The sequence below is a fragment of the Osmerus eperlanus genome, chromosome 20 (assembly GCF_963692335.1).
Source record: "Osmerus eperlanus chromosome 20, fOsmEpe2.1, whole genome shotgun sequence".
Taxonomy (NCBI): domain Eukaryota; kingdom Metazoa; phylum Chordata; class Actinopteri; order Osmeriformes; family Osmeridae; genus Osmerus; species Osmerus eperlanus.
In genome coordinates this window covers 8,948,538-8,960,807 of record NC_085037.1, presented here as the reverse complement: position 1 = coordinate 8,960,807, position 12,270 = coordinate 8,948,538, and the positions used below count along the sequence as shown (strand labels likewise).

Sequence of the window (12,270 nt, the reverse complement as noted above, 5' to 3'; positions counted from 1 at the left end):
AGAAGCAGGACCCTGCAGGCTCCCTGTCGCTTCTGCCGGGGAGGCTGAGCGACTGGCGGGAGAAGCTGAGGATGGAGAGTCAGCTGGAGCGAGAGCAGGACGCCAGAGTCACCTGGCTGGGGGTGGACAACAATGTGCTGGCAGCCAGGGAGGAGTACACCCTGGAGCGCTTCCTAGACCAGCTTTCATCCACAGAGGCAGGGACTGTGTAAATGACGTCCTAAGATGTCCAGTCCACCAGAAGTATTTTTGCGATTAAACCTATGAAGCAAACCTATGAAACAAATGCAGGTTGTTTGGACTTTCTGTGATAGTTTGAAAGAGCTAGATTCCCTGACCTGATCAAGCACACATTCAATCATGTGATGTATAATGCAGGTGCGTGTCTGTACAACTGGGGAATTGTCTATCAATTGTGATCAGCCAAAAGAGCTAATGCAACAGTTTAGACTCCAGATTCAGGTTCAGTTAGTATATGGTGAATGAGTGATAACATGAGCTATACAAAAAGCAAATATCATATTCATCAGCATACATAATTAACCTACCATGAAACACTAGCTACACCCCTGAAGGAAATCATATTCAATTCAATCTTGAGTTATTGGGAATTGTTGTGTCATAACTGAGATGTTTGGAATAATCCCTATGACATCCTATTTAACAAGGCTAACGTGTTCTAGGTTCTCAGGACTCAGGTCCACTAATATAGAGAGGTTCAAAACAGCATAAGTCATCTATTTTTGGAGGTGAAATTATACTGGTGTCTCCTTCAACATAACTATCACACTTCCTGTTTTCTGATCTTTAATTACAAGATAAAATGACGTTTTGTAGTCCATCAAACCCCAATTCAAGAGAAGCCTAACCACTAACTAGCTTTACTAAATCCGATTTTGTAAGTTGTCCTCTTAGATGAATAAAGAAAGCCTTGACTTTAAGGGGAACTTTAAAATACATTCATTCAATATTAGTTATATCTGGAAATAGAACAAAAATAGTCTACCTTCATCAATGTACTTTACTCAGTGGCCTGGGGAACTCCAAACATGTATGACTACTAATTCTACATAGTTCTAAAGAAGACACTTTTGTCCAAAGCAAAGTACAAGTTTAGCATACAGAAAGTACAGCAGAAGATCAAGTTTCTTAAGTAAAGCTCAAGTTTATTTCCACTGAAGAGGCTAACATGCTATAAGATTTACTGAGAATTAAAATAAGTAAACATATTGTCAGCTTGTGATTTGTGTAGATAAACAAAGAACTTGTGGAATAGATTCTTATTTTTGTAAATATAACTTAGAACTTGTGATGCGACATTGTCTGGAAAATGGTGAACAGGAACAGCAATGTTTAAGTGTGTGTAAGTGTGCATGTGTGTGTATGTGTATGTGTACTTTGGCCACATCTAGACACACCCATCCAAACTCAGCTGAAGCAAAACAGCTTTGCACACTGACACTATTGACTCAGTCTTCCACAGGAACAGACAAGCTGTGTTCCTTCTCCCTCACCCCGCTCTTCTCACCCCGCTCTCCTCACACCGCTCTTGGGATCCACATCCATCCTGTCCACCTGAGCCACGTAACAGACATGGGGCTCCACCACAAAGAGTTTGACAAGGCAGGCAAATCTGCTGGCCTCCAGGTATGGAGGATTGAGCGTATAGATATGGCGCCTGTACCAGATCATTTGCATGGGAATTTCTACATTGGGGATGCCTATGTGATTCTCCGTACAGTCAAGCAGAAGGACATCTGCTTCTATGATCTGCACTACTGGTTAGGTGAGTTAGAGAGAACTTAGTCATCTATCTATCTATCTATCTATCATATATCAAACTTTTGACTGGTACTGTATACTGTATATTGTCTGTCAATAGCTTCTTGTGCATGAGGGCAGGAGGGAAGTACATAGTTGTTGAATGTCTTGTCCTAGAGTATCTCTCGTTTCTTCCTGGCAAGTTGCAGGCCCTACAGAAGTGCAGCCAGTGACACCTTTTGTGTGACATTTCTCGATTGTGTTCTTTGAGTTCACAGAGACACAAATCTAGCACGTTTGCAACTGTAGGTGGCAAATGTTTTCTCAAGCACAAAAAGAAGACTCTGTTTTAAGATAGTAGAGGTTGAGGTCTGAGATTCAATTATATCGCTTTATTATCTTTAAGGGTAGGCCATAAACAGAATAATCATGCTCCAGTTAAGTACATTGAGAACACAGATTGTAATATCAAGCAGTACTGTTTATGGCCTACCCTTAAAGATAATAAAGCGATATAATTGAATCTCAGACCTCAACCTCTACTATCTTAAAACAGAGTCTTCTTTTTGTGCTTGAGAAAACATTTGCCACCTACAGTTGCAAACGTGCTAGATTTGTGTCTCTGTGAACTCAAAGAACACAATCGAGAAATGTCACACAAAAGGTGTCACTGGCTGCACTTCTGTAGGGCCTGCACTTGCCAGGAAGAAACGAGAGATACTCTAGGACAAGACATTCAACAACTATGTACTTCCCTCCTCCCAGACATTCAACAACTATGTACTTCCCTCCTTCCCTCTTCATAAAGACATTACTTACTATTATCTCACTCTCTATATCTCTCTCTCGCTCTCTCTCTCTCTCGTTCTCTCTCTCCCTCTTGTTCTCTCTTACTTATGTATGTCAATATCACTCAGATGTTGTCTTGACTAGTCTTCCTGTCTCCCGGAAACGCCCTTCATGTTTCACTTAACATTAGACCTGCATGTGGACTTCTATTATGTACGGCTAATGGTCTGAATTGCTATAAAGCTATATTATCCCATTACCTCCAAGTACTCCCACTTCCTGACCCACTACTGTGTTGTCTCTGTTGTACTGTTCTTTTGGACCACTTGTCAACCCAAGACATTATCTATGCATATCTTCAGCAACCCATTTGGGAGTCAAGCAAGCAGAAGAGTGTTTCCAATCAATGACTGATTAAAGTGCCCTGTAAAATGTATTGAAAGTAGTTTATAATGCAGCATGGTTTTATATGCAGTTGTCTAAATAATATAATAGCATCACCAAAGTCTACGGTGCAAGGTCTGGGTTTGTCCCAACAGCCTGACCAGAATCTGTCTTGTCTGTGTTCACACAGGGAAGGAATGTACTCAAGATGAGAGTACAGCGGCAGCCATCTTTACTGTCCAGCTGGATGACTTCCTGGGAGGAAAGCCCGTCCAGTACCGCGAGCTTCAGGGAGTGGAGTCAACGGTCTTCACTAGCTACTTCAAGGGGGGCATCACTTACAAAGTACTGCACAGTTCCATAGGTCATTTCAAGATTTGGCTTCATTCTATTCAAGTCCTTTAAATCCCATGTACAACTGAAGAGACTTGAGATAAGCCAATATTGCACAAACAGTTTATTGAATAACCAGTTTCCACGAAAGGTGTAAGATTATGCTTGGCCAAGGATGAGATGTGAGTCATGGGATGAAACAAGTACCTGATGTGTGTGGAGTGGAAAAGCAAGGCAGAAAAAGGAAAAACAGCTGTGTGTGTTTCCCTAGGTGGGAGGAGTGGCGTCAGGGTTCCAGCATGTGGTCACCAACGACCTTACTGCCCAGAGACTCTTCCACATCAAGGGCCGCCGTGTTGTCAGGGCGACCGAGGTCCCTCTCGATTGGTCCAGTTTCAACAAGGGGGACTGCTTCATCATTGACCTTGGCGCTGTAAGAACCCCCCTCCCTGCCGCGGCCCCACCCTTGACAGACACCACATGTTAGACTGACAGCCATTGTCCCAAGATGCACAAATCCTATTTATCAGTGAAATATGTCCTGACTGTTTGTTCAAACTTCAATGTTTACACAAGTTGGCTTTATGTGTCTCTGAAGATTATTGTATATTGACAAAGGATGTTCCCCTGGATGTCAACAGGTGATCTACCAGTGGTGTGGATCTATGTGTAACAAGTTTGAGCGTGTGAAGGCGACCCAGGTGGCGATTGGCATCCGCGACAACGAGAGGAATGGACGGGCAAAAGTGGTGGTGATGGAAGAGGGGAGTGAGCCTTCTGAGCTCACTAAGGTAACATTTACATCATAAACACACACACGTATACACACACTGCTTTCACACAGTGTGCCATCACAGTGGTGGTTGAAACTTGCAAGGAAAATTGAATTAATCTGTAATTACTGTGAATCATGTTGTGTCATGACTCATGTGAAAGAAAACCACTCAGTATGTCTTCATAGTAGAATAGGTTTGTCTGTCTTCTGTAAGTTTGCATAATCTTGGCACCCCAGTCAGAGTTCACATGACCCCAACTCTCCTTCTTTTGTTATAGTAAAACGAAATGTGTTTTAACAATGTGCAATAGTCAGCAGAAATCATAAGATAAATCACTATGAATGTACCAGTTTGGTTTCTGTGTGATTGTTCAGGTTCTTGGAGAGAAGCCAGAGATACCTGAGGGAGACGACAGCGATGACGTGGTGGCGGACATGTCCAACAGGAAACTGGCCAAACTCTTCATGGTACAGATCAGCCCACAGCCTCATAGAAGAAACAGCACGTGGAAGAAGCCAAGAATAAGATGATGTGAGATTTGACTCTGACGGTTTCATCCCAGGTTTCCGATGAATCCGGGTCCATGCAGGTGTCCCTGGTGTCCGAGGAGAATCCCTTCCTCCAGAGCCACCTGCTGTCTGAAGAGTGCTTCATCCTGGACCACGGCAAAAACAACAGGATATTTGTATGGAAAGGTACATTTGCGATGTTTAACTTTCACCAAATTCATCCGCACACACCCAAATCGGGCATCTATTGTTTCTTGCGACATTGTGAATCTGCGTGTTGTGTCTTGTGCATCTCCAATATTTGTTTGAATAAATGGTATCAGTTTACCTGCACATCTCATGTAAGGCGTTGTATGTTCAGGGATACTCCCTTAGGGCTCCAGTATCGTGGAGAGGATCTTCTTGTTCTTCATGCTTGCTCGTAGTACTGTGCATTCACCATCCTCCTTTTTCCCTGTTCCTCCACTGCATAACCACCCACCCTCGCCTCCCATTAGGGCGCAACGCCAACCCCAACGAGAGGAAGGAAGCCATGAAGACTGCTGAGGGATTCATCAAGCAGATGGGCTACCCGCCCAACACTCAGGTTCACACACGCTGCCATTCATCATCAGCTAGGAGCTTCTTGTCTGTTTACCGTCGCTCATGGCATGTTATCGAGCAAAGAACAAGGCTTTAAAAATCGAACTGAAGTCAAACTCAGTCCTTTGACAGATAATTGCTTTTTTTGAAACATTTGTCATCCTACGACCTTAATTTCAGTAGATTTGCTACACTGCCTGGTATGAATCTGGACGAGGGTCCAGGCATCTAACTAACTACGTTTCATCTAATCTCTTTGTGACTATGTAACCCCTCCACAGATCCAGGTTCTTCCGGAAGGTGGTGAGACCCCCATCTTCAAGCAGTTCTTCCTAGGCTGGAAGGACAGGAACCAGAGCGAGGGCTTCGGTAAGGTCTATGTCACAGAGAGAATCGCGAGGATCCAGCAGGTGAAGTTTGATGCATCCAAACTTCACGAGTCCCAGCTCATGGCAGCCCAGTACAATATGGTGGATGACGGTTCAGGAGACACACAGGTGATCAGCCAATTTACAATTCCTAAAACAGTCTGTAATTAAATAGTGATGTAATTTCATTTAGGTTAAAGTAACATTGCTGGGGTGTTTTATAATGGAATGCAATCATGTGAGACTTTATCAGTATTTCAAACAGTTTCTCAAAACATCGCTTGGATTTCAGATCTGGAGAGTGGAGAGCAGTGGTCGAGTTCCCGTTGAACCAAAGACATACGGACAGTTCTACGGCGGGGACTCTTACATCATCTTATACACATATAAAAGAGGACAGGTCATTTACACTTGGTGAGACTCATAAATCGGCAGTAGTGATGATAACGGTGTCCTTTTGTAGAGAGTTTCACTTCGTGTCTGTAGTTAAATGATAAACCCAGACTTCCTGGTTTCTGAGAGACCGCTGATTTGCATCTCCGTGCTGTTTGCAGGCAGGGGGCGTCCAGCACTCAGGATGAGCTTACAGCCTCGGCCTTTTTGACTGTGGAGCTGGATCGCTCTCTGGGCGGAAACGCCGTCCAGGTAAATCTAAAGTCAACACAAGAGCACTCAACACTTAGCTTGGATCTGTAGGTCTTCTGTGTGAGTAAAGTAAAAAACATTTGTAAAGTAAATATATTTCGCTTATTTGCATTTATGACAAGCAAAGACACTTCTGCTTTTCCTTCAGCTTGTCAACTGAATTGACAGTCATATAACGGTTTCTTTCTTTAAGAGAGGTGGAACATTGCGGGTTTTGTAGTTTGTCAGTGCAGACACTTTCAGACCACATCCTCTTTATCTTCAGCAGCTATTGAGTGTCTCTTTCTCAGTAAAAATCAACCTACCCACCTTTTCCTCATTGGTGGTTTTCTGCCACCTAGTGGCCATTGACAGCATTACTTTCTCACTGGCAGTCCTGTCATGTCCATGCCTCCAATCTCTCATGTCTGTGCTGTATCTGTCAATTGGACCTCAGGTACGGGTCTCCCAGGGTAAGGAGCCTGCCCATCTGCTGAGCCTGTTCAAAGCCAAGCCCCTCATCGTTTACAAGAGTGGTACGTCCAGGAAGGGGGGGCAGGCCTCCGCGCCCCTTACACGCCTCTTCCAGGTGCGCCGGAACCTGGGCACTATCACACGCATCTTTGAGGTGAGGACCATGCTCTCACCACTCGCACCATACTCTCACGAATAAGCAACAACACACTCGAAAGCACACACACACACACACACACACAAGAGCACGCACACAGGAGCACGCACATGCACACACACCCTGTTTGGGATGAGCCTTCTTACTGTTAGTGATGGATGACTGATGGGGCAGAGGTTCTTCAGTGGTAGTTTGATGGGCTTCTTATGTGCTGTGTTCCAGGTTGAGGTCCAGACTAGCAGCTTGAATTCCAACGATGCCTACCTGCTGAAGCTGCCGCAGGGGCAGGGGTATGTGTGGGTGGGCAAGGGGGCCAGCGAGGAGGAGGAGCGGGGGGCAAAGTTCATGAGCGAGGAGTTGAACTGTAAAACCAAGCGCATCATGGAAGGACAGGAACCAGGTAAACCAAACTGAAGAACTTGGATGCACAGATACACTTGTCTACAAGAACGACAAAGGCCACTTTAATGAATGACCCCCAGACCGCTTGACCTTTGACCGCATGTCTGTGTGTTGTAGCTGAGTTTTGGACTGCATTGGGGGGAAAGTCGGATTACCAGACCTCCACCCAACTGGAGAGTAAGGACAGTCCCCCCCCTCGCCTGTTTGCCTGCTCCAACAAGACAGGCAGGTTTATTGTGAGTAGCTTGTTGTCCTGACCAGCATCACCACACAGCTTTGCAGGAAACATGAACCGTATCCGTTGATTTAATGTAGAATGTTCAATATTTGTACTTACGCAATTCTAAATTCAAAGCTAAATTGTTGGTCCTGGCTGAACCATAGTCAAGGCCATGCCATGCCACTGTACTGCACTACTGTGGTAAACCTCTGAATGTCTATTCATGCACGGTCCATATGTGTGGTGATGCAGATTGAAGAAGTTCCGGGAGACTTCACCCAGGAGGACCTGGCTGAGGATGATGTCATGCTGCTGGACACCTGGGAGCAGGTAGGGGGTCGGGGGTGGGGAGGACTGATACCAGGCTCCAGCACCATAGTTCCATAGCCTGGGGAGGGGGCCAGCCCATTAACACCATCTATGTGTGTGTATTGTCTCAGGTGTTTGTCTGGATAGGCAAGGATGCCAACGAGGTGGAGAAGACTGAATCAGTCAAATGTGGTAAGAAGTGTTTAACACTTGATCTTAAGATTAGGGGTGTGTTTGAGGTCCCCCCTGATGTTTGCTCTTTCAGACCCCAAGACAGCTTTCCATTCACAGACCTTCAATCACACATACTTTTAGATGCGCAGGGCCTGATTGCGGACGGCAGCTTAAAGCAGAGTGTCCGTTGTCATCTCATGCAGGATGTTTGTTTGATGTTGTTTACTGCCCTTTGTTGCATCACTAAGAGTTAGTTTTCTCCTGACAGCTAAGACATATATTGAGACAGACCCAGGGGGGCGGGACAAGCGGACCTCCGTGGTGACAGTCAAGCAGGGCCACGAGCCCCCCACCTTCTCAGGCTGGTTCCTGGGCTGGGACTTCCAGTGCTGGGACTCGGACCACACTGCCAGATCCATGAGCGCACTCCAGCTATAGTGACAGCATTGCTTTGATTACCGGTAGATAGAAATGGGCTGATGTTACTGTTTGGACGCTGTTTTTTGTGTGTATGCTTTTAAAAAAGTTTTCTTACTGGTAGTAGTACTTAATATAATCTTTTGGTTGATATGAATGCTGAGCTTTTTATTTTGTCATTAAAGTTTTTTATTATCTCCACACTTACTATCCTTTCATTTTTTGAAATTGTATTTGAATATAATTTCGAGTCAAACTAAATTCATTTTCTCTGTGACAGAAACATAATGTGGAATCATTGGTTGTTGAATTAGATGAGACAATATAGAAGAGGAGACACTTTTTAAATGTTTTCCCTGAAAGCCCTGGAAGTTCTTCTTCAAAACATGTAGTTGACATTATCTGCCACCTGGTGGTGCAACAGCTATATTCTCGACATGGCAGTCCCCATGCAATCCAAGACAAATGAGTCAATACACTGAGTTTAGTATTCCTTCACTTGGATCAAGAGCAGCAGCCCCATCACTGATACCTCCTGTCTGGGTAACTTGTGATTAAAACTATGATCTATAAAAAGCATCCTAGCTTACTTAAGTCAGTCTGAAAGCAGCAAAGCCATTGGCCAGGTGAAATGTCCTTTTGTCATCAGTAGCATATATCGAAATAGAATCATATATGAGGTATTTGTTTTATTATAAACACAAGCATGTGTGTCTATTAATTAAATATTAGAATTAGGTCTCATTATTTTGGCATGAGAACATTGATTAATTAATTTACCATCCAAATGTTTGTTCATGGCAAACAAATATATAATATGTCTAGCTGCTACTTCAGAGTTCTCTGAGTGACACAAACAGGTGGAGAGAAGGTGTGTCTCGCTGAAAAACGACAGGCGTTGCTCTCATCCAATCAGGCAACGCGGAGATTGGCGGCTGCGTGATGTGGGTTGAACCTGTGCTCTGGAATAGAGAGGAAGGCGACGCACTTTATCTTTCAGTGGTTCTGTGGATGTGACTGTGAGAGGTTCAGAAGCTCAAACAAGGATACACTGTTGCACTATTGTTGATTTTCCATGTTTGGAAAGTACATTCATCGTTAAGGTAAGACAGCAAAAGGTCATTTTGTTTTAGCCGTGCGCAGTGAGAGAGCTTCGGATTAACCAAAATAATGAGACAAACTATCGTTGTGAACGTTGTCTATAACACGTAAAAGTGTTGCTTACATAATCGCATCATGTGATATGATCGTATTGATGAATTGATTTCAACATGTAGGAAATGCTTTTCCCAAAGCACTTGTTGGCATAACCGTAGAGGCGCGTCCATCAATATCAGCTTGCCATGTCAGGCTATACCCTATGTTGCCGCGCAACAGCTTTCGTTTTTGGGGTAGCTGTTGAAAATTGCATTTTGACTGTTTGTCAAGACGAAAACACACGCCAAGCAATGTAAGGCTTTGGCACTCTACAGCATGCATAATAGAAAGAGGGATTTTTGTTGGAAACCAAAGCGTCCAAGTACATTTATATCGATACTGCCATTGAATGGAAATTAGCGTATCAAATCCCCGTCCGCTGCTTGAGGCGCTACATGTGCAAATAGCCTCTCGTCCACCCTGCTGTTTTATTTCTCATTCATCTCCTATGGCCCGGAATAACGTGGACGCAGTTTAAAAGATGTTAAGGCTGTGGAATAAAAGGGAGACGGGGTTTATTCACTTAACATTGAATAGCCCCTCCAATTGTAAAGCAATGGACTGAGTGCTTTTACTGTTGCTTACACTGCATCCTCCTTTTTTTCATAGGTTAAAGCTGCAGCCCCGGGGGGAATGAGAGAAGCCTCGTGAATATTTGGTGAAGCAGTAGTCTCCTCCTGTCTGGCCCTGCTTCTATCCTCTCCAACCTGACAAAACAAGATGGGGAATGGATTATCGGACCATCCAGCTCTGTTCCCCTGCCTGCCCTCCTTCCAAGCTCTCCACATTGTTATTCTGGGGCTGGACTGTGCTGGGAAGACCACCGTATTGTACCGGCTGCGCTTCAATGAGTTTGTGAACACGGTCCCGACGAAGGGATTTAACACAGAGAAGATCAAAGTGTCCCTGGGCTCCGGCCGGCGGAAAGCGGCCTTCCACTTCTGGGACGTGGGCGGGCAGGAGAAGCTGCGGCCGCTGTGGCGCTCCTACACCCGCTGCGCCGACGGTATCGTGTTCGTGGTGGACTCGGTAGACGGCGAGCGCGTCGAGGAGGCCAAGACGGAGCTGCACAAAATCACCCGGCTGGCCGAGAACCAGGGGGTTCCCGTGCTGGTGGTGGCCAACAAGCAGGACCTGAGGAACTCTCTCACCCTGCAGGAGATGGAGCGCATGCTGGCGCTGGGCGAGCTGGGCGCCTCCACGCCCTGGCACCTGCAGCCCGCCTGCGCCATCATCGGGGAGGGGCTGCAGGAGGGGCTGGAGAAGCTGCACGCCATGATCACCAAGAGGAGGAAGACGCTGCGGCAGCAGAAGAAGAAGAGATGAAGATGATGACTAGGCGCAACGACGTCAGTCAACGAGGACTACCAGGAGATACCAGCACACAGCCCCTCTGGGGGTTTTCCACGAGCCAGACACAAAGGTTGATCTCGAGTCAGCCGACTGTCCCGTCTCATAACAGGCTGAGTTGTATTAGTCAAGTGGAACTGTGTTTGTTCAGGGCCTGACCTGGTCTGGACTGGACTGGGTGTTGTTCTCTCCGGGGCTGATGGTATTGATTTGCCCCGTGAACTTTGGACAGCAACTATCCTGTGACAACCATATGGGTCTCTAATGATCTGTTTTCAAGGAAATATTACGCCATAGCCAAATGATTCAAAACAGAGAACATTTGAAGTGTCAAAGAAGGAATATTGACATTCAGACTTTGGTTTTATTCTGAGGTGTTACAAAAGTATGTAACCAAGAGTTCAGCAGTTTTCAGCGTGAACCAACAATGTAATCTTCAGTTTACCAAAGCCTGTGTTGAGATTGAGTTCAGACATTTAATAGGTTGCAGGTGTCAGTACTATTAGTATGGTGCAACCTGCGTAAATATAATGGTTTTGTTGGCCATGTTGCACAGCGGTGGTAGGGTCACGTCAGCGGTCGTTCACAAATAAGCTTAATGGTTCACAAAGAGAATGCACAGACTGTTCTTAAAATGTCAAAGGAACAAATGTGTTTCATCAGTCATGGATTTTTAGGATTTACAGCAGCTATTCAATGTGACTTTCATTTGGGGCGAGAGGTTTTTGAGTTCAGCGTCAACCCCTTGTCTCGTTGGATCTGTCTCATGTTATTCAGATGATTGACAGCCTCAGTTGGCTCAGCAGGAATACTCCCTCCTGGCTGGCTGTCAAGCGCCCCCCCTCCCATCCTTCTAAGTGGCATCCTGGTGTCAGATCCAGCAATCTCCACCCAGAGAAATGCCCCCCCAGCACCCCACACCCGCCATTCCCTAGAGACAGTTAAATGCACTTTATGGGCTTTTTTCTGACCTTGGAAAATTATTTACTTGCACCGTCTGAATTTTGTATGAAGTTTATGATATGAAAAGAAAAATATGAAATGAAATGCTGCTTCAAATGAAGCGTTTTATACAAGTCGGGGGGCTGTTTCCACGTGTCACCTTTTCACTCGGTGTGTGTGTGTGTGTTGGGAGGGTAGGGTGTTCATAATTGATGTTTGACTGAATTTGTTCACCTTGAATAAAAGCAAGAACAAGACAGAGACTTTCTGGTCCCTTGTTTGTTTCACTATCTCAAGACAGGACGAGCATTATTGTAACATGCTATGCGTTGTCCCTAATTATCATTACCATTTATATTAGGTTAAGTTAAAATGAAAGATAGAATGTTACCAATAGTCAAAACGCTTTAAGATTCAGTATTTTGGTCACTGGTAGCAATGAGGAGGGGCAAAATAAAGGCTGAACCAGTGGAAGTAAAATATGTAGATATATTTACGTGCT

At 45.0% G+C, this 12,270-nt stretch overlaps 2 protein-coding genes across 3 annotated transcripts in view; both read left to right on the top strand.

The window, feature by feature from the left end:
* The window catches only part of scin (scinderin), a 42,950-nt gene extending 34,470 nt beyond the window's left edge, over nucleotides 1-8,480 (top strand). Inside the window, exons 2-17 of one of the 2 annotated variants that reach the window (XM_062486805.1) lie at nucleotides 1,529-1,786; nucleotides 3,125-3,279; nucleotides 3,539-3,700; nucleotides 3,909-4,058; nucleotides 4,418-4,510; nucleotides 4,606-4,738; nucleotides 5,050-5,138; nucleotides 5,416-5,631; nucleotides 5,795-5,916; nucleotides 6,057-6,147; nucleotides 6,584-6,754; nucleotides 6,980-7,157; nucleotides 7,277-7,395; nucleotides 7,632-7,709; nucleotides 7,820-7,880; nucleotides 8,131-8,480. In XM_062486805.1, coding sequence (XP_062342789.1) covers nucleotides 1,594-1,786; nucleotides 3,125-3,279; nucleotides 3,539-3,700; nucleotides 3,909-4,058; nucleotides 4,418-4,510; nucleotides 4,606-4,738; nucleotides 5,050-5,138; nucleotides 5,416-5,631; nucleotides 5,795-5,916; nucleotides 6,057-6,147; nucleotides 6,584-6,754; nucleotides 6,980-7,157; nucleotides 7,277-7,395; nucleotides 7,632-7,709; nucleotides 7,820-7,880; nucleotides 8,131-8,300 — 2,181 coding nt within the window. In that variant the 5' untranslated portion in view covers nucleotides 1,529-1,593 and the 3' untranslated portion in view covers nucleotides 8,301-8,480. Of the gene's footprint in view, nucleotides 1-1,459; nucleotides 1,787-3,124; nucleotides 3,280-3,538; nucleotides 3,701-3,908; nucleotides 4,059-4,417; nucleotides 4,511-4,605; nucleotides 4,739-5,049; nucleotides 5,139-5,415; nucleotides 5,632-5,794; nucleotides 5,917-6,056; nucleotides 6,148-6,583; nucleotides 6,755-6,979; nucleotides 7,158-7,276; nucleotides 7,396-7,631; nucleotides 7,710-7,819; nucleotides 7,881-8,130 lie in introns of those variants that run through there. The other variant, XM_062486804.1, reaches the window with a different exon arrangement.
* Nucleotides 8,481-9,224: 744 nt separating this feature from the next.
* Nucleotides 9,225-12,031, top strand: arl4ab (ADP-ribosylation factor-like 4ab). Its single transcript, XM_062486813.1, has 2 exons — nucleotides 9,225-9,382; nucleotides 10,086-12,031. Exon 2 carries the CDS (start codon nucleotides 10,197-10,199, stop codon nucleotides 10,800-10,802), a length of 606 nt encoding a protein of 201 aa, XP_062342797.1. The 5' UTR covers nucleotides 9,225-9,382; nucleotides 10,086-10,196; the 3' UTR covers nucleotides 10,803-12,031.
* Nucleotides 12,032-12,270: the final 239 nt, after the last annotated feature.